At 40.9% G+C, this 22,282-nt stretch overlaps 1 protein-coding gene across 1 annotated transcript; it reads left to right on the forward strand.

Moving 5' to 3' along the window:
• Positions 1-9,480: 9,480 nt before the first annotated feature.
• LOC148832819 (uncharacterized) lies at positions 9,481-18,105 on the forward strand. Its single transcript, XM_088919043.1, has 13 exons — positions 9,481-9,550; positions 10,054-10,336; positions 10,671-10,837; positions 11,411-11,696; positions 12,181-12,353; positions 12,561-12,846; positions 13,462-13,634; positions 14,091-14,376; positions 14,470-14,636; positions 15,722-16,007; positions 16,319-16,494; positions 16,714-16,999; positions 17,751-18,105. Exons 1-13 carry the CDS (start codon positions 9,481-9,483, stop codon positions 18,103-18,105), a joined length of 2,994 nt encoding a protein of 997 aa, XP_088775169.1.
• The last annotated feature ends 4,177 nt before the right edge of the window (positions 18,106-22,282 follow it).

Consider the following 22,282-nt stretch of genomic DNA (forward strand, 5'->3'; position numbering starts at 1 on the left):
AATTTTTTGTTTTCTTGCAATCTTATTGGTGTTTTTATATCACTTCCTCCTTGCAAATTGACACAGAGCTGTGCACTGCTAGACAGGAAAAAGTCTCATTCCTGACAAAAAAAAAAGTATGCCTCTCCAAAAGTAGTTCAAATCTATTCTACAGAGCCACAGCTAATAGAAAATCACCATGATTTTCTCAGATAAGTGTCTCTGTCAAAACTGCTGGGGTTTATAGAGCACCTCCCATTCCCAGACCGGGAACGTGCAGTGATGGGCAGGGAGTGGTCTCACCCCCATCCCGACCAAACAAACATTTGTGCCTCTCCAAAAATACCTCAAATAACTGTAACTGTTCAGTAGTTTTTTTGTGTTTCATGAGTATTGGCATTCTCAACTGTGAGTACATGGTTTGACCAACATATGTCTCTGTCTGATGCCTAAAACAAACACATTAGTTTAGTCTATACTATGTGTTGGTTGTGTTGTGATGTTTGGATCATTTGCTTTAATTCTAAATTTCTGTCCAATGCATGAAAGTACTGCCCAATAATGTCCACCTCTGCTTATAGACTTTCCTTCATGGCATATTGTTGATTTAATAGTACATTGCACTTTACCAACACCTTCCAATTTCAACTGCAGTTCGCTTAGGAATGTGCTCTGGGAATCTGGATCACAATAGTTTGTGGTCAAGAGCCAAATCGTTGCTTCCAGACCACTGTTTGCTTACACTTTGAGTAATTCTGTGTGACTATGTTCTCTAGCAAAGACTTGTGTATGAGGGTGGATAAACTCATGAAAAGAGCAGCTATCTCTGCAACCAAAAGCAAGAAACTACAGTTCTAGAAAATGTCTACTTGGGAAGTAATAAAGGTACTGTTTACTTGGCCACAAACAACCCAGGACATCCAGGTGGGGCTGCACATTGGTGGTGGTGGAGGGGAGTCCCCACTACCTGTAAAGCGCTTTGAGTGAAGTGTCCAGAAAAGCGCTGTATAAGTGTAAGCAATTATTATTATTATTATTATTATAAGGGGAATTATTAAATTGGCTGGGTCAATTTCTTTCTTGAAATCTATTGAAGATATCACTTTGCATATCTCATCTAACACTGGCTTTGAAAAGTAGCTGCGAGGATTGTTGATGGCAGGTTTGACCAAATTCAGTAAACAGCCAGGCATAAGCTTAAAACCTTTAGAATAGAATTCCATATTTATTTTGGTCTGTATTGCATTCATATTAGCAACACACTACATGACAAAATTAAACCAGCACTTGTTTAGGGCTTTTTTTTACCTGTTTTTGAGAATTTAATGATAGGTGGCTTGTTGTGATCATTTGGGTGACCATAAATTTTGCGTTTATTATTTAGACTAAAAATGTTTGATTGTATTGATAGGGGGTTTTTGGAATGAATGCCTGAGATATTGTGGAATTTTCTTTTCTTGTTCCATTCCTCCTCTTCCACAAGGGCAGGAGACGTACTTATTCTAGACAAATTCAGTCTTATCTTGTCACAAAAGTCCCTTTCATGTGCTTTGTAGAGAGTTCCTAACCTTTCCACACATTAATTTTGAACTTACCTCAGAAATTGATGTAGTCCATCCATTTTTTTGGTATTGCTGAAATATGCCCATTAGTATGTCTGTCCATATTGTGATTGATCACAGGAAATTTAATTTTTTTTTCCAAAAAAAGTTTTGAACCAAAATAGTCATTGGGCCCTTTGTTCTCATGTCTGTTTATATCTGCCATTGCCTTAATGTACTTTTTTTTTTTAATGGTGAAGAGATGGAGAATTCACATTCTCTATGCATCCAAAATCAACATCTGAGTCCTCAGCACCTGTAACAGTGGGGACACTGCTAGTGTTCAGTTGTGACACTCGACTTCTGAGATTGGAAATAGACTGTGTGACAAGTGTGTTACTGTATCCACTACCCATGAAAATGCAGGTGCCATAAATATGAGCAGAGAGGTCACGTGGAATTAACTATGACACTGAAGATATACATGCCGATTCTGAAACGTTTCCTGGGTTATTTTAGCTGGTTTTGGAAAATTACCACCGTGCTCGTGTTTTAATTTCAGGGGTGTTCTCATAACAGCTACCATCAAGATTCATACCATCGACATCACTTCTGCACATACTGTGCATTTCACTTTCGGAGGGAATGACATGAGGAATAATTTCCTTGGGTGATGGATGCACTACATGCAATACTGCTTTCCACTTCTGTGTCATCATTTAGCTCGACCTCCCTAGCCTGGGAAACCATCTGTTTATTTTCTGTTTTAACACAATAAGCCCCCAAAATTAGATAATCCAGCGCTGTTTGAGCACCAATGCTGACATGTGATACATGAATTTTACTTTTTTTGGGCTACATCTGACTTATGTATTACACGGCTGATTGCTTCACATTTGTTCATGAAACTGAACCCAGTTTTTAATGCCGTGACTTTAACATCACATTTTTCTGAGCAACACAGAAACCCTGCAGATTCAGTATGTATGTCATTCTGTGTAATACCTACACAAACAAAGTCAAACCACTCATTGCAAGCATCACACTCCACCTTTGGTTTTTTGGCTGTTGGGTGATTTACAGATGCATTACAGTTCCTGCCTTTTCAAAACATTGCAAGTCATCCACTCTATGCCTAAGCACCTTTTTTTATTGTACAGTTGCTCTGTGTCAAAGCTATGGTTTTGGTCGCAATACTATGATCTATGATCTATGGTCTTCAGTGTCAGCATTACTTTGGTTGGGATCACGGTTGTTGTTTACACTTTTCCCTGTCCATCACTGCATGGTCCCATGCTGGGAACAGGAAGTGTTCCTATAAACCCCAGCAACATTGGCAAGGACGCTTATCTGGCAAAACCCTGGTTATATACCATAAGCTGGGGATCTGTAGAATAGATCTGAGCTAGTTTTGGAGAGGCACAAACTTTTGTGTGATCGGGAGGGGAGTGAGACCACTCCCTGTCCATCACTGCACAGTCCCAGTCTGGGAACAGCAAGAGGTCTTATAAACCCCAGCAACATTTGCAAAGACACTTATCGGAGAAAAACAAGGTGATTTTCTATTAGCGGAGGGTCTGTAGAGTAGATCAGAGATATTTTGGAGAGGCACAAGTTTTTGTTTGGTCGGGAGGGGAGTGAGACCACTCTCTGTCCATCACTGCACGGTCCCAGTCTGGGAATAGGAGATGCTCTATAAACCCCAGCAGGTTTGACAGAGACACTTATCTGACTAAAACAAGGTGATTTTCTATTAGCTGAGGGTCTGTGCAATAGATTCCATCCAGCTTTGGAGAGGCGCAAATTTTCCCCATCCAATTCTGCACTGCAGTTTTTCTAGAGGTGATCCACACAGACCAACAATATTAATAAAGAATTAAGAATGAAGAAGGGTGATTTGCTATTGGCTGAGTGTGTTAACATTGTATGTTTCACCACTTTTGATGGTGCAAAAATTATGTTTTTGTCCATGGTTATAGTTTATTGAATGAATTGAATTGATTAAAATAATACATTTGATTAAATTACGAATATCAGATACAGCTCCTTTAAAAGCTTGCATCTCAAAACCTTTTTCATTGAACTAAAAAAAACATTTCTAAGAAAAAAATATAGCAACGGTCGGAGGACCTGCCTACTGTGTAAAACACTTACTTGCAGCATTTAGGGGTGCTGTGGTTTAAATGCTATGGGCTCGCAAACAGCACCCCACTATCCCAGTGCATAGTGCCACATTAAATAAAACCACGAGAAAAAGAGATTCACAATGCAAAGCTGTGCCAGTCTTCTGTGTAAAAAATTGGTTTGAACATCATGGGTGCTGTTTTTAAAAAGCTGTTGAGTAAAGAATAGGATTTTTTCTGCTGTCAGCAGTATTGTGTATATAATTGACCCTTACCTGAATGAAAACAGGACATAAAGAAAGGGTTAAAGAAATCAAACAAAGCTTTATTCCCTGTTTACAGAGTGGATAACTGGAGACTACTTTGAGTTTGTTTTGGTGCTGTTCTGCTTCCTATGGTCATATGCGGATATTTCGCACAAACCCGTAATGAGCAGCATTTCTCGCATTGTGAACATAAGTACACAGCGGTGTTCCAGTTAGTGCGTACTTTCTGTACGCATCGATAAAAAACCTGAGGTTTACAAAAAGAGAATTAGCTTACTGATTTTTTCTGTAGAGGTTGTGAAAATTTTCACAAGTCGTGGTCTTTAAAATGCATTTGGTTTGAAGGCTTTATGTGTTTCCCTTGCGATACGGACATAAGAATATTTGTCAAAAAATGGTGTAGAAACGAAAGTGAAGGCTATGAAAAATTCACCACTGGCGTGCCAAAATCGTTTTCTAACTTCAAGCTAACTTTACTGCGGTGAAGTGCATTGAAAACCGAGAACAGGAGGCACAACCAACGGGTTGAGGGAGTGTGGAACAAGCACCTCAGCCGTGTGGTTGAAGCTCATACGCTGCCTTCTCTGAAGAAACGTTGATTAACTACTATCTACCAAACAGGCCAGATGGCTTCTTCTAATTTGTAACCTTTCTTATGTTCTTATTATGCACCTATAATATAAGTAACCTCAATTACAAAGAAAGTAATTCATATTAAGAACGTATTTCTTATGCAAACCATATGAGGTCATTTGGCCCTTCTTGTTCAGATGCCAAGTGAAACTAATATTTCATCCATCCATTTATTAAAAGTGTCCAGAGTTTAGGCTTCAGCCACTTGGATGGAAAGTCCATTCCAGATACCCACAACTCTTTGAGTAAGGAAACATTTCCTATTTTCTGTGGCATTTCAATTCAACTTAAATTTCCAGTTATGAATCCATGTCCTTGCTTCACCACTGAGTGTAAATAGTCATCTGGTTTGACCTTATCTATACCTCTCAGGATCTTCTATGCACAAATCAAATTTCTGCTCAGTTTCTCTGCTCTAGACTGAAGACAATTAGTTATTTTGAATACACTATACAGTATATGTCTATAAGACCAGGAATGGCTGCACAGTGTCACAGTGATTAGCATTGATAACTGGCAGCTATGGGGCTCTGTGCTCAATTTCAGACCTGGGATACTATTTGTGTGGAGTTTGTATGTTCTGCCTGTGTTCATGTGGGTTTTTTCTGGGTGCTCCAGTTTCCTCATACAGTCCAAAAACACACTAGTAAGTTAATTGGCTTTTGGGAAAATTGGCCCTAAGTGCAAGTGTGTGTATGGTTGTGTCCTGTGTGTGCAATGCAATGGACTAGCGTTCTGTCCAGGGTGTACTCAGCCATTCACCTGTTTCTTGCTGGGATAGTCTCTGCCTCCCCTGCAACCCTGAAATACCTCCTATCCTTGTGTTACTTTTACACAATCTGTAAATTGTATTGTAAATTGCAATTGTGTAATTTATTGTATCCTATTTTTTTTCTTTTCATTCATCTTCTTCTTCTTCTTCGCATTTTCCCACTTATGTGGGGTCTGCTTGTTTGCACCGATTTTTCCACTTCGTACGGTCTGCGGCGTCTCAGCAGGAGACTTTTGCGAGGCGCATGTCGTCTTTCAGACGATCCAGCCAGCGCGTAAATGGTCATCCACGGGGCCGGCGGCCTTCCACATTCAATTCGAGGGTGGTCTTTGCCATTGATGTGTCGTTGCTGCGGAGCACGTGTCCATAACATCGCAGGCACGATTCCCTCATTTTCTCAGTGATTGGGGCGACTTTGAGTGTTTTTCGCACCCCTTCATTCATGACATGGTCTATTCTTGTCAAGCCGAGGGTCCATCGCAGCATCTTCATTTCCATCGTATGGAGTGCCTGTTCATGTTTCTTTGTCGTTGGCCAGCATTCAGTTCTGTATAGGGCCACTGGTCTGACCACTGAGCGGTAAACTTTGGATTTTAGGCGTAAAGGGATCTTCTTGTCGCACAGTACTCCAGTGACCTGCCGCCATTTCATCCAAGCGGCTCTGACTCGCGTCTTGGCGTCTTGGAAGGTAGTGCAGTCGGACTTGACACATGAGCCTAGGTACTTGAACTGTGTCACTTTGTTCAGTTGGACCCCACCAGCTGCGATTGTGCCATCGGTTTGATCACCGCATTCCAGGTACTCTGTCTTCTTGATGTTCAATTTCATCCTGAATCGTTCAAGGTGCATCTTCCACTCCTGTACTTGCTGTTCGAGGCCGTGTTGTGTTTCACTTGCTATCATAACATCGTCGGCATACAATAGCGTCCATGGATGCCTCGTTTGGATATCTTTGGTCACTGTATCCATGCAAAGTATGAATAGCAGAGGAGACAAGGCTGAGCCTTGGTGGACGCCAACATTGATCGGGAAGGTGTCTGTGGTTCCAGCTGCGCAACATACTGAGCTAGTGACCTTTTGGTACAGGAGCTTTGTCCAGCTGACATAGGCTTCGGGGACGTGGTGCTGTCCCAGCGCCAGCCAGATGAGATCATGCGGTACCCTGTCGAATGCCTTTTCCAGGTCGAGAAATGCCATGTGGATCATTTCTTTTCGTTAATCTAATCCCTATAAATTCCTGTTCTTCTACTCTTCTATCCCTCTTAACGAGCTCGCGGACAACACATTTCATTGCCGACAACACCGCTGTATGCTGTACTGATTGATTGATTGATTGATTTTGAAAAAGTGGTTAGAAAATGGATGGATGGAAGATCAGGAACCATACTTGTTCAAAGTGAACTCTTTCTAAGGCTATAATAACGTTTTTGATGTAAGGTGACTAAAACTAGACCAAAGTTTAAGTATCTCAAGGTTCTGGAAATATCGTTTTTGTTTTCTCTTTGCACATTACACATTATCCATATACATACTGTGTGTGTTTGTGGAGCATATGGTGATATCTTGTGTTCTAAATATGTTATAGCAATAATAGTTTGTTCCTCAGAACTGCATAGTACTGCCCCACGTTTTTGTGTGTTTTAGTCCCTTCTGTATTTAACTGACATTTTAAAATCTGGTTATAAAAACATACATTTTTTAAATGAAAAGCTTTTTTTTAATAAAGTGCAACCTATTATTTTATTAAATGTTCGGCTGCACTACTGCTATATAGTGGTTTGGCTCCATTTCGTCACAGCGCTGTTTCTGTCGGGCTTGATTGGAGAATTACTGGGCAGGTGTGCTAAGTGAGATAAAAGATGGCTGTTGAAAAAAGTTGAGCACAACTAGACAAGATCCCCTGCTATTTCTGAACACAGAGACTGGTTCTACCATTTCAACACAGAACTAGAGAACACTCGCACAACCTCTCCTCGCTCCCCACTGACTAATGTTTGTTATTTGCATAATAAAAACAAGTAAATAAGATAAATATGATAAGATGTTTACAATAGAAAACAGACCCTAAAAGAGATATAAGCTTCTGTTCCATTAAAAATTACACTTGAGTTTAATTATTCAATAATATATTTGAAATGTTTTAAATAACTCATTAGGAGAGAGTATGCATAGAAGTTTAAGATGTAATGAAGAAAACATATGGGGATTCTTTGTTAAAGTCTTCCACAGATGATTACTTAAATATTCACTTCTTTGCGATAGCAAGTTTTTCAAGCTATTTACATTTATTTTATTTTGAGAATCTCTACTTCCCTGTGCAGTCTTTTAAAACATCATTGATATTTATTTTTCTTTTAGTACACTGTAAGATGTTTAACATTCCTGGTGCTAGCCAGAGGGCAGTGGGAGAATATACTTGAAAACTGTGTTAAGATCTCCTTATCAAACACTGAGTTTCACTGATGCTTGTGTCATTTGGTAAAGGATGGCAGTCCCGTATGCTTCACAATTTATTTTATCCATATGCTCTTTTTAACAAAGACTCCTAAACCTTGGGAATTCTTCACAGGCATGCAAAACAATGGCGTTGTTGCAAATGAATATCCTTGTGTAAAAAAAGAATAAAAATAGACTTTGGGACTGTGGTGAAATGATCATTTTAAACAAAAGTCTCATTAACTGCACTTGCGTCTATTCAGTTTTATATTTCATAAAGAAAAATACAGATTTTATTTAACAAAGGTAGGAGGACATTTGCTGAAGCTGAATGCATTTCTAAGAAGGAGCACTGAGAGTTTATTGAATTTTCACACACTCCTTTGTCCTTCTTTCTGTCAGGTACAGTCTCTCCCTCTGGAGCACATGAGCTTGATTTAACCTTCAGGATGATATTGATCTCCTGTGACAGGGAGATTCTCACTCACCTCTTGCCAAGTAGGCCCAAAAAGTGAAGCCCAGAATGACTTTGACAGAGGATGGGCAAGATACAGTATCACTTAAACTTAAAAATGTATCCTGATGTGCATACTTTATCTGTCTCAGAATTTCCACAAAGACTCTACTGACTCTACAGAGAACTCTAGTTCACTGGGGTTCTCTTCTCCTCAATTCATATTGTTACTTGTGTAATATCTCCAATCACACAGAAGATAATTTTTGATTCACAAACAGAATAAACATGTGAACAGCCACACATCTCAGCCCTTTAGGCATTTGTATAAAGCCATGAAGAAATAACAAAAAATGTGCTTAATTGATTGGGATGGGTTATTTAGAAGGATATCAGAAACAGGTTAAATTAAAAGACCAGACACTATTAAAACAAAGTATACACAAATACTTTATGTAGGGCAGAAACAGAACTGAATGCAATTGAGATTTTGGCTCAGTCAAGCCATCTCCATTAGTGAATACACAGACAAATTCAGTGTACTCTGTAATGGTCCTAACCAAAAGATGTGTGTGTGTGTGAAATTATGTATTACAAAGTTGGCATCTTGTCAACATTATTAACCGTAACTTGAGGCTCGGAGCGTAATATAATTAGACCTATTATAATTTTTGTTCCAAATTTAAAACTGCTGTCCTGGAATACGTTACCGCTGGCTCACACTAAATTATTTACATTAAGATTATTAAGTTTCAGTGAGGACATTAGAAGATGATAAATTAACCAATTGACGGCACGCCCTGCCGTGGGCAGACGCTCAGGTATTTAAACGCGGAGCGCGGTTTGGTTCTTGTGACGTTCGGGAGCAGCCTGAAGTAAGAACTTGATGGTTTTTATTATTGTTTTTACCAGCGTTGTACAGAATATAACATTTTATTTAGTAAGAGTCTATCCAGTGATAAACTTTAAGACCGTTAAAACGTAAAATGGCGGGGGAAATACGATCTGATGCTGGGATATCAAAACAAATATACCTAATCTAGATGCAGACCAAACGTGGCGCTTGAGGAAACGCTGGAAAGCTGTTATTTGTGGCTATTGATCACATTCATAGTTGTAAACTTTTTTTAAAGATATTTTTCCAATTCTTAACTAGCTTGAGACTGTCTACATTTTCTACTCGCTTGTAGCCGTGCCCATAATGTTCACAATGTAATTTTCTTGACGTATCCGTTTTGAAAGCCGCATTTTCTGACTATTGGTATTTTTCCTCAGGATGCGCAACTTGTTGATTTCTTTCATTTTCGGGATCGCCCTCTCCGAAGAATGCAAGCGGTTTCGTGGAGGTACTTGTATTAATCTCAGGGGTGAGGTTATGGTTATAAATGGGGCTGGCGTCACATACCTGGGCTAAATTTCTTCCTCACTGTGATTCAGATTCTGCAGTGCTGATTTACCTTATTCAGCTCTTCCTCAGTGATGAGGAACCTGAACAGCCTAATACCCGACAATGCCAGCTGGTTCTAGCTGCAAGTGGTTAGTAGTGTGGACTGATTAGGATCTTAGAAAATCTACTATACAACAGCTCAACTGTATTCTTCTAAAACATAGTCTTCAGTTATAGGTCCTATTGTTGACTTCCTTTTGAAATTGGAGAATTTTCAAATCCTCTTTTGGCTGATCAATTGAATATCTTCAACAAGAGCAGAGACTAGTTTGTACATCAATTGGCTCCCAGCTTGTGCTTGGACTGTTCCTTGATAACCAAGTCTAACCTTGACTCCTGTAATTGTTGGCTGACCTCTCTGACATCTCTTGTCAACGTTAACTTGACTTCTCCTCCACACAGAGAAGAATGTAGCTCCATCAGGCCAGGCAGTCCAGTCATCTACTTACAACTCATTTGGCAGTGCTGAAAATGCCATTGATGGCTCTAGGAAGAACCTATTCAACCTCAAGACCTGCATCCTCTCACAGTATGAAATTGGGCCATGGTGGAGAGTTGATCTGCAGAACTACTATCGCGTGTCTGCAGTCACTATTGTCCCATTGGCCATGTGGTACAGCATGATTGTGGGTGCTGAAGTCCGTGTTGGAAACTCGCTCATTGGAAATGGAAACAAAAACTACATGTAAGATCCTTGGTCCATCAAATTGGCAGCATTATTACAATGTTTTCATTTGCTGAAATGACATGAGACTTGCAGTGAACGGCATAAAAAGCTGTTTTGTCCTTCTCGGGTCTCCATTCTGCAACTTCTGAAGTTTAATTAGTACTTATGTTTTTTTTTCCCCAAATGCACAGATTTAAAAAATAGCATATCCTTATCAGTTTATACAGTTAGCCTCACCTCATTCCATATATTAGTCCAGATCTTTCAATTATATAACTAACTAGTGTTGATTTTGGTACAATTTTAATGTTAAGTTGTTTTTAGGGTCTGAGTGCCATCTCTTCCCTTGCAGGTGTGGCACTGTTAATGCCACTTCCAGCGACTCATTCCCTACAGTGTGCTGCCATGGGGTGGTTGGTCGCTATGTGAATGTGGTGATCCCCGATAAGCCTCAGTACCTGGTGTTCTGTGAGGTGGAGGTGTATGCAGTCCCAGTTACCTGTGTTCGTTTCTCTGGAGGTATGACACTTCTGTTTAGGGCACCATAGTAGTAAAGACATTTTACAGTATATGCTCAAGGTACAATGAGTTTCATCTGAGCAGGAGTTTAGAGAGCATAGTAAGTGAACACCCTCTACAAACAATGCATGGGCTTAGCCCAGTTTTCAACATACTGATGATTCTCTTGATAAGAATAAGGCATTGGTTCCTTTGAATGTCTAATTGGGGGAGGGACAACAAATGGCTAAATTGCCTGTCCAACTTGCTAATGAACTGCACTTTTCTATATCAACCTCTTAACTGGGAATGCATTAAGTAGAAGGATATTAAACAATTGATAACAAATTTCACTTTTCCTAATGCATTGCTGTTTTTTTTCTGATTTATCATTAACCTAGTATACTGAGCAGTAACTTCTAAACAGTTTTTTACAATGGGTGATATCGGGTACCTGCTGGCCATCCAATTAGTGAGATGGTCCTGATGCTCTCCAGGATCAGGGTTAGAGACCCTAGTTTAAAAGGGTCTGATTATGTGTATGTGGTGGGGGGGATTCCCAGCTTCAGCTGAAATTGAGTTTGTTGTAACTAGAGAAAAATGTGGCTCTGAAGAGCAAGGTTTCCCAGTCCTCCATCTACGAGCCCCTGAGTCTGGCTATGAAAGCCATTGATGGAAACAAGGACAACATCTACTCTAGTGGAAGCTGTGCCCACACCCGGTATGATTACAATGCTTGGTGGAGAGCAGACCTGCAGGCAAGTCACATAGTCTCCGCAGTCACAGTTTTCAATAGGAGAGACTGCTGCCACCAGAGGCTGCAGGGGGCTGAAATTCACCTTGGAGACTCCGTGTTGAACAATGGAAGAGATGGCTACAGGTAGGTTTTCACATTTGAGAAGATTATCTTGCAGAAAAATTAACAAAGTCAAAACATTGTCCTGTGTTGTGCATCAAAGCTATGACCTGAGTTGTTTTTTTTTTTAATCCAGTTCTTTAAGGCTGCACACTCCTAGGTTTTTCAGTCTTGATTGGTAAACCTACCTAAACCACTTTTCCTGGGACTCTTCAAAACTGCCAGAGCAGGGATTCTGATTTGCATTTTACTTTCTCTATTCAACCTGGTCTTTTCTTCCCCAAATGACTTGGGCCTTGGCAAGGTCTTCCTACATTAAATCTGAAAATATTGCTGTTAAGTAAGGAGCTTGCATTGGTCTAGTAAGCAAGGGGTAGGCAGGTCTGGGTCTGGTTAACTTACTAGTTTAACTCTGTCAGACTGACATCGCCAACTCTTCAGTAATGTAGTGGTTACATGGTAAAGGTCTGTAATGTGATGGAATTTTGTGAATACATTTTTCACTCAGGTGTGGCGTAATCACCTACACTGCTCCTGGCTCTGTGCACACCATCTGCTGTAATGGGAGAAAGGGGCGCTACCTGACCATAACCATTCCGGGGCGCCAAGAGTATCTCACTCTGTGTGAAGTGGAGATTAATGGACTGCCTATTCCTCCTTGTCTCCCAAACTACTATACTGGTAAACCACCTCCACAAAGCTGTGATATTTTCCTACTTCTGTAATCCTGAATCTGACTGCATTTTTTTTTTTACTACCACTGCACTGATTCTAGCATGGTAGATTGCTGAAGTCAACATGTTTTGTACCTGTTGATCACTCCCTACAAGTCTAGGTTTCATGGATGTATCCATTTTAAGAGGTAAAAATATGAAGTTCTTTTCACAGAGTCCAATGTGGCCTTAATAGGAAAAGCCACCCAGTCCTCCACACTGGACAGCCTGGGTGTAGCTGAGCATGGTATCAATGACAACTACAGCCCTCACTACTTCAAAAGTGCCTGTACCAGCACTCGCAAGGAGGCCCGGCCCTGGTGGCGAGTGGAGTTACCAGGGAGGTATGCCATCACAACAGTGATTGTTGTGAACCGTGGTGACTGCTGCCCAGAACGTCTGAATGGTGCTCAGGTCCGTGCAGGTGAATCCCAGGAGGACAATGGCAACGTCAACCCCAGGTGAGGATTAACTGGGGGGGGAAATAATGGAGGAATGAGAACTTTTGCAGAAGTAGAGGTGCTTGGAAAGAAATCTGTTTTGAAAGGTCCAATATGCCCATTGTTGGCTGTATCGGTAATGAGCATTTTGGTATTGGCCTCTCCTACTTCTAGAATCCCTTCCCTAAGTAAGCCACTGAAATGTCAGAATTGAGTTTCCAAAATCCCATATGTGCATTGGCTTTTCAGTTATTTGCAAATATCAGCTTCCGTTTCAGTATAGAGTAGATCTCAAATCTTAATTCCAAGTTTAATTGCACAGAATTCTAGTCGGGTCAACTTCCTATGACTGCATCCTAAACCTCATGCCAGCCTTTGAAATCCATGAGTAAATATTCCATTTGAAGTTGGGTTACAAATAGTTTACTTGAAGACGACTTATCTGAAGGGACCCCACGTAAGTGTGAAGTGCTTTGTCATATGGCAACTTGTGAGTCTCTCCTACTGTGGATTCCTGTCCAAATGCCATACACTTAACCCCAGTGATCTGCAAGTTGGTCTGGACCTTTTATAGTTTGATAATTGTCCTCCAAAAGAATCTATCTCTGAGCTGGCCTCACATGGTGGTCTGTGCAGGTGTGGAACGATTGCTAATGCCTCCCGAGGCACCTACCACTACTTCTGCTGTTGTGGGAAGAAGGCTCGTTATATCAACATTGTCCTCCCCGGAAGGTCACGAGTCTTGTCTATGTGCAAAGTTGATGTCTCTGGAGTTCCTGTTGCTGAAGATTGTCCTCGCATTCCTGGAGGTACAGAAAGAGTGCTCTGTCCAACAGTTATTATTCTTCTAATTGGAATGAGTTGGAACTTAACTTCATAAGCAAGATAGGCTGGCCATTTCTACTACTGTAGTCATTTTTGCAGGCTATTAAATGTGAGAAGGGCAAGATTTGATAGTCTGAATATAAAATTTGAGAAGTCTTGAATTTTGTATGAATCTAAAAACTGGATTTGCTTTGAACTAGGATTCAAAATCCTTTTCTTCTAAAGCTATTTTGCACTGTTACTCATTTCCCACTTAAATATTACATACACATTTCAGTGAACAAGAGTAAAAGGGAAGTTAACCATTCTACGTCAAATGACAAATCTTCCTAACTTAATAGGTCAATATGGCTGATGCTGACCTTTCGCTTGCTAGTACAGCATACTGAACTCGGGTCTCTCCAAATGTGATAAAGGTTTTTTTCCTCCTCCACCTGCAGACAAAAATGTTGCTTTGAGGGGTGAAGCCACTCAGTCCTCAACGTACAGCGGTCTTGGGGAAGCAGGCAATGCCATAGATGGAAGCTGGAATGCTTACTTGTTTCAGTCCTCCTGCACCCTGACACAGTACCAACAGGCCCCCTGGTGGAGGGTGGACCTGCATGGCAAGTACCAGGTGTCAGCAGTGCTGATTAGGAACAGGCAGGACTGCTGTAAGAATAGGCTGGAGAGAGCAGAAGTACATCTAGGAAGCTCGCTGGTTAACAATGGCAACAGCAACTACAGGTAAACACATTGTCTTGTGGACATCTGCATTGGTAATCTGTGCAAACTGATCCCATAATCTAATCTAAAGGTTGCTTTTCCTGATGTTTACAGGTGTGGCATCATTCAATCAACCTCTCTAGGCTCTATCCACCTCATCTGCTGTGGAGGGCAAGTGGGCCAGTATGTGAATGTGGTTTCACCAAAGACTGTGTTCCTCACCCTCTGTGAAGTGGAAGTCTATGGAGTACCAGTGCCCAAGTGCAGACGCTTCAGAAAGGGTAGCTTTTTTTTTAAGCTTAAGGGTTGTTTCAGAGGGATAAAGATGCATGTTTGTGGAGACTTGCAAAGCAGTCAGGGTTTAAATATGGTTGGCCACTTTTAGATCTTGGTCAAAAGTGCCTCTACTTGTTTTTGATTCAAAAGTCCTTGGTTTTCTTTGAGAATTTCTAAAAAATGGGGTCGGGTCCCCCCCATAGCCTTCAGTTTTAAGGTGAAAGAAATTGAGTCTTTCCCTTTGGGAACATTTGGCTGCTCTCCAGGTTTAGAGCATGGGGCAGTCTGTCAATTCACACCAGTGAATGTAAAGTCCCCCCCCATTACTTTGAATTTAAATTGCCTGCATTTCGAGAACTAATCCTTCTGTGAGGATGAAAATGTAAATACACCATGCCATTTTCAAAGTCTAATAGGTTAGTTGAGGGCAACTGGCCTTGCTTTGGGAGGTATTCCTTGAACCCTTTGGCATGTTAAAAGGCTCTTGAGTTCTAGTTTATGACCAGGCCTAACCTGTTTTAATGTAATTACCTGGTTTAGCTTGGTCACCCTTGCCACATTAGCAAAGCATGTTTTGCTAATGGCCTCTGAATAACCTCCATTTAAGTAAAATTGCTAAAATACCATTGGTCTCTTCCACCTGAAGAGAACTTTGTGCTTGAGCTGGAACTTGATTTTTGGTCAATATTTCAATTAGAGTAGCATGCAAGTTTTACGGTCTTGAAGACTCATTATCCTTTAGCCACTATGACAGTATTTTTGGTCCTGTTAACTTATTACCTCCCTTTTTAAAAAAAAAAAAAAAAAAATTTAAGGGACTTATGCAGTAATCCATCTTCTACATCGTGGTTCAATTTACACATGAAATAAGTGAAGAGCAGATTTTAAGCTGAGGGTGTTTTAGAATGTTGCAAACCAATGCCTATTTTTCTAAAAATGTATTTATTGTAGACTCTAAATATAAAATATGGCTGACCCTATTTCTACTGGAATAACCTGGCTATGTTAGCTGGTTTGGAAACTTCACAGAAGGTGTTCCTGTTCAGACTAAGTCATTCTTTCCCTTGAGTAGAACTTCTTTCCCTAACAGAGAAGAACCTGGCTCTCCTGGCGCTGACATCTCAGTCGTCTACCTACGAAGCGGCTGGCCAAGCCAGTCATGCCATAGATGGGAACCGCAGCCCCTACTACATTATGAAGAGCTGCACTCACACACTTCACGAAGTGTCTCCCTGGTGGCAGGCTGACCTGCGGATGTCTGTGCATGTCTCAGCCATTAAACTGTTTAACAGACGGGACTGTTGTCACAAGCGCCTGGTTGGTGCTGAGGTGCGGTTGGGGAATTCTCTGGCTGCTAATGGCAATGCCAATTACAGGTAAGGCTGTATAGTCCCAATCAACTGAACTGCTTATGTATTAACCTTAAAGTTCAGTAAGTTCTCCTCAAATTCAGTCATGCATCTTGGGTTTTACTTGATTTGGTAACGAATTAATGAATATGCTAGATGTAGCCAAATGTTAACAAAGGAGCATGAATGCCAAAAGTCCTGGTGCATGTTTTTTGGAATGCCAGCAAAAAGTTGGTTTCATCTGATCCCAACACTTTACACATTTGACTAAAGCAACAGGCGTTCTTATGTAGGTTTGTTTGGAACAAAAATTGGTCTAATTCTGAGGTTGTCCACAGGTGTGGTGTTATTTCTGTCACATGGCCTGGCTCAGTCCACACCCTCTGCTGTAATGGCAGAAAAGGAAGGTACGTCAATGTGGTAATTCCTGGAAAAGAGAAGAACATCCTGACCTTGTGCGAGGTGGAAGTATATGCTGTGTGCCCACCCAAGACTTGCCCACGATTCTGGAATGGTAAAATGCTGCTTCTCTGTGGTTTGCTTATGACAAGATAATACTTTTAAGCATGTGACTAGTGTAGTTTTTCAGGGTAAAATACTTGAGTACTTCAATATCAAAGGGGATGGGGCTGTCACTTGAGCAGAAATTTCCCCACAAAGGTCAATTTAATTACCCCCTAGATTCCCCCAAGTCCCAGGAAGACCAGTTCTTAATCTTTATTTTCTCCATCAGAGACTAACGTGGCTCTAAAGGGTGCAGCGAATCAGTCTTCGACTTTCAGCCCAACGGGTCTGGCAAGCAATGCCATTGACGGGAACCAGAATCCCAACTACTTCAGCTGGTCTTGCTCCCATACCCAGAAGAACTTTGGCCCCTGGTGGCGCCTTGATCTGAAGACAAGGTTTCGTATCAGCTGGGTTCTGATTGTGAACAGACAGGACTGCTGCTCTGAGAGGTTGGAGGGGGCAGAGGTGCTAATTGGAGATGGGCTCCTGGAGCAGACTGATGAAAATATCTGGTAACTTGATATTTTTGAAACACCTCATTTAGCCTCATGATTTTAAAGGTTAATTGCAGAGTTCATTTCAACAGACCCTTGTCCATAAAACTGGGATTTTTGCCACTGATCACAAGGTGTTTTATAGTGACTGGATATTCCTTGCCAGTCCTTCATGCTTTTGCACCAGTTCATCAGTTTTGGTAAAATGCTTGTAGTATGTCTCGGGTTGTGGCCATTCGTTGGCTCAAATATCTTGCCAAGAGCAAAATTCATGGCTGTGAACCACTTGGACGGTGAGTGACGGTCATGGATTTAGTTTAACATTCAACACAATGGTACAAAGATGTTAGAAATGTACATATGCAATGCATATCCTCCAGACAGGCTAAATTTCCAGGGATCCATTAGTTGGTTAACTTATGGGTTTAGTCTTCACTTAACAAAGCAGTTAAATTGGTTAAGCCCAGTGACTTTTGGTCTGGCATGACAAACCAAACACTATATCAAATGTACTTTATACCTGTTTTTTTATAAAGCAGGTCTTTAATGCTTGGTACAGTATACAATTCTATTCCACATCCCTTTTATAGAAGTGGTGATTCCATTAAAGTACTAATGGTCACTTTTTCCTGTAACTGGAAAGCTACAATTATAGCATTGCTATAGCACTTTTCTGGTAAAGATGTGGAAGTGTAGCTAAAACAAGTTGTAGGGTGGCCCTCTCCAGTAAGATGGATAGTTTGGAAGACATGGCTCTTTTTCCCTACAGGTGTGGGACAGTTGAAAAGGTGTCTCCAGGATCCGTTCATAAACTCTGCTGCTATGGCATCAAGGCTCGTTTTGTGAATATCATCATTCCAAACCGAGAAGAGTATCTCTCTCTCTGTGAGGTGGAAGTCTATGGTGTTCTCCCTCTTGACAATCTGGGAAAAAGTGACCAGTTCCTGAGGGAACAGGTGATTGGATCAAGAGAGCCTTCCAGTGCAGACAGGCCTGCACTTCTGGACTCCCAGAATGCCATTTCATCAAAGTCTAGTATACAGAGGCTTGTCTCTGCCTTGAGGCCTGGTTCCTCAGAAGACCATACACCACCTGGAAATGAGCAAGATGGTCAAGCCAGATGAGAGGTTTTCACATTCCTTAAACTTATAAAGGTAACTTTTAAAATTGGATCCTGCTATAATTTAGGCTTTGTGACTTCAACTTTTGTTGAATGACTTTAGCAGCATCTTCTCCTGACCCTTTGTCCAGTTATATGAAGGCTTTTTGTTTAATGTGGTCCTAAAGAGGAGAAAAACATTCTCTAGTCCACTTAGTGGAGCTGTATGAGGGAGGAGCTTGATTCTATAGCAGAGTTGAGCGATCTTGGTCTTGAAAGTCTGTTGTGGGGGTTTCCCCCTTCAAAGCACTTAAATTGATCCCATTAAGCCAAGAGTTGTTGTTGGAGTGGAAGCCTGCAGACACTAGTCCTCCTGGACTAGTCCTGTTCTAAAATGTGTGGAGCTGTGGAAGGTGCACCTTTTTATTTGTAGCCTCTTATTAGGAATGTGCTTGAAAGACTCAAGTTAGTGAGTTTTGCACTTTGTCTAGTGGAGATACAAATGGTAAACTTGTATAAAAAGTTAATGAACATTTTATTGTGCAGGTAAACCAGCTGGTGCCAAATGATGTGAAACACAACTGGAAACTTGAATAAAACTTTTATACTGGACTTCAGTACTGTTTCTCCTGTGTATTTCTCATGTGTAACTCCTTGCACAACAAGGTCTATGTACAAGTAACCATTAGGTTTGCAGCAGCAACCCCTAGCTTGGTGCTCGGGTCTTGGCAGAGCCTGTAGTTGCCCATATTATAGTGCTCTACAGACTGATCTGTAGGACTACTGTGTGTATGTAGATCTCATGGAGCAGAGATGAAGTAAAATATTGTAACGCATACAGCTTCCATTGGTTGTGAGAGCTGGCATACCAGCGCAGTGACATCACTGCCCTTCCCTGTGAATAGCAGGGACTGCAGCTGCCGGACTGACACATTTCCCTTTGGTTCAAGTGGCTGGGTCTCTGTTGAATGACGCTGGAGGCCCAGGTTCAAGTCCCTGACAGTGGGGGGCTGACCTGAGGTGGCAGCAGTGAGGGTGCATACCCATGTGAACCCCGAAGCGCTACATTGCTTCGGAGCTACATGGCATGGGGCATTTCGGCTGTAAGAAAACCCTGCAGCGTCTCCGAAGCCACTTTTATTGGGGTCTCTGCCACCGGGATGTGGAGTGGTATTGCCGAACGTATGCTGTGTGCGTGGCGCAGAAGGGTCCCCCTGAGTGCTCTCGGGCCCCCCTCCAACAACACCAGGTGGGGGCTCATGGTACTGCGAAGCAGGCTGGGAGTTGTAGCCGGCGGGGGAGTCTGAGGGTCAGCACGATGACCAGCAGCTGACCCTGCGTATGTAATAGTGTTATACTAGTGTATAGTCTGTTGTTAACGTGTTACCACCCTAACCGTGTGTACGTGTTCCGTCGGTCTCCTTATGTGTGTGTATATCCTGTGTTTGGTTTTTGTGTGGTTTCGATAGGAGAATAAAAGCAGTCGCTTGGTTCGCTATCTTGTCTCCACTTGTCCTTTGTCTTGTGAGAACTCAAAAACGCTACAATATAATACTGTATAAGGCATGGCACCAATGTGGGAGTGCTTATCCTATTCCCTCTGCGGTACACAAACATTGCTTAAGTTATTCCTCTTCAGAGTCTACCTTTTGATCCTCTTTATCAGAGAGGAGTTAAAATGGAACCTGTAGCTAGTGACTCGGCCTCCTTCCCCAAAGGAAAGGCTACAAACACTATTGCCTCTATGTATATGGGCCTAGTTTTATTTAATTGCATATTAAATCCTATTAATAGCCTCACCACCACATTAGTTATCAGTTGGGAGAATTTTGTTTCCACTGCTGGGTCCTCAAAGTATGCTGTGGAGAAGCAACTGCTGCATCCAATGCAGGTAGGAGCTCCTGCTTGTCTGTATGTGAAGAAAATGCATGACCAAGGTAACCTATATCTACAGCAAAATTATTTAAGAAAAAGTCTAAATTATGTAACATTTTTTATTCATTTTTATTTCCCTAATTAATGCTGAATTACATTTCTATTTGATACCTTGTATTTTGTATTCACCTGTTTAATTTATGTACTTAGCATGGGCCATGTTAAAAACAAACCTGTGCCTTGGGCAGGATGGAAGACCTGACTGCAGCAGCTGGGCATTGACTGGGCCTTCCACTGCTTTGCAGGGGGAAAAAGTGTAATTTCCTACTGGAGGCAATCGGGCACTAAATGCTATTTTAACATTTTCAGTGTAGTGTTAATTGTTCCTATAGTCTCAGTTTTCAGACTTGACCTTTTACCATCTCATCTCTAGATGAGAAATTAAACTTGTTGGGATACCGTGCCTTTTACTTTCTTTCACTGTGAAGCAAGGCTAGTGTGGGTCACAGGAAAAAGAAATATAAATGGGGAAATATTACCTTTTTGCACCAAAATGAGCAAGATAAGCTAAATGCCCCCCCTCCATATTTCCCATGTTTATTTACTTAAACTTTGATAATTCAAATTTACAATCTATAAATCTGGGAAAGTAAAAAAGTCCAGAATTACTATCATGAGACTTTATTTCAATTTTGAAGATGGTGGATGTGGTTTACCAAACCCTGTTAATAAATGACAGATTTAATGAAATGAAAAACCTTAAAATACTCAAGGCATGATCCAATGTCAAGTATCTTACTGAAAGCAACTGTTTTTCTGTACTTTCAGTATGCATGCCACATATGACACATCACTGAGACAAACCCACTCATATACTTGCAAAATCAATTTTAAAAAAACAGCAGCCAGCGCAAGACAGTTTAGAGAGATTGTTTAAGCCAAATCACATCTGTTGGAAACAGCAGGTGGTATGATGGTACGTTGGCTAATGTTGCATCACAGTGTTGAATCTTTGGGTTCAATTCTGGACCGAGTGTGCTATCTGTGTAGAGTTTGTATGTTCTCCCCATGTTCATGTGGGTTTTTGCTGGGTGATCTGGTTTTCTCCCACAGTCCAATTACATTCCGGTGTGAGAGTGTGCGTCCGTGTTCGTGTGGGCCCTGCAATTGACTGGCATCCCATTTGGGGTGTTACCCTGCCTTGTGGTACTGGCTCTCCAGTGACTCTGAAATGGTCGAAGTTAGAAAATGGATGGATAGATGAAAGCATTGCTTCTAATTGGGATTATCACAGTTTTCTCTATTAGACTCTCTCTTTACTCCAAACCTTATATACCTCCTACTTGCTCTGATTCAAACTAGCCAGGTTGGATCAGTGTCAGTCCAGAGTACCTTAATTCTCTTCCAGTTAACTCTTCATTAACACTTCAAAATGAAAGTAGATAGAAAGTTACAACATTCAAAACAATGAAATTAAATAACACTGATGCTGATTGTATTCCTATGTTGTTTGTAGCTCGACTTGTTTGTTTACTTGCACTTAAAGAAATCAACTTTCTGCTCCACAGATTTACACCAGAATACATCTGTCCTCAGACATGAACACCTTTATATGCAAACATTTCAGCATACAAGAGAACGCCCTGTTTTACAATACTATACTTATTATTTTAATTATTTTAACTGAATTTCCATTTAGTCTATAACCTGCAAAATCTTCGGATTGCAGTTGGCTCTTGGCTGTGTGTGATGAGCTCTGTGCTGCTGGACTCTGTAGAAGGTGGACCTGCTGTTGCTGATCTGGGAGTGCTTACAATGGACACAGTGGCAGGAACTAGTGGCTTTGTTGTTGCAGGTGGTTTAGGTGTTGTTTTTGCTTGAAAATAAAATGGAAATCACAAAAATTATAAGGGATTTGTTTTGCAAGTTAAAATAATTGCAGTTTCAGTCCATTTCTCACTACTACTGATGTAAAAATGCAGTACTTTACTGAGTCTCATTCTCCATCTTTTCTATAATTTAATTTTTCATTTATTTCTCTTAATTTCATTTATATTCATTGTTTTTAATAAACAAAATAGAGAAAATAAGTGTACGTTTTTTATTTGTCTTCCTCATACCCCGTTTGTGATATCTGTGACCTTAGAAATATTATTGTACATTATATAGCCTTAAATATAATACTAAAAGTCACCCTTACTATGACATAAAACCTGCCCAACGAGAATCCTCATCCAGCCAGATCTCAAGAAAAGGTTAGAGTACAGTAATTGAAGTAACTGCTAAAATTGTACCTTTGCAAATTTGGACAAAAATCTTCTTGTTTG

This window comes from Atractosteus spatula, chromosome 6 (genome assembly GCF_055471065.1).
Source record: "Atractosteus spatula isolate fAtrSpa1 chromosome 6, fAtrSpa1.hap1, whole genome shotgun sequence".
NCBI lineage: Eukaryota > Metazoa > Chordata > Actinopteri > Semionotiformes > Lepisosteidae > Atractosteus > Atractosteus spatula.

Coding starts and splice junctions, on each gene's coding strand:
- LOC148832819 (XM_088919043.1), top strand. CDS start 9,481: ATGCGCAACTTGTTGATTTCTTTCATTTTCGGGATCGCCCTCTCCGAA. Junction 12,847..13,461: donor AATGGCAACGTCAACCCCAG/GTGAGGATTAAC, acceptor TGGTCTGTGCAG/GTGTGGAACGATTGCTAATG. Junction 16,008..16,318: donor AATGGCAATGCCAATTACAG/GTAAGGCTGTAT, acceptor GGTTGTCCACAG/GTGTGGTGTTATTTCTGTCA.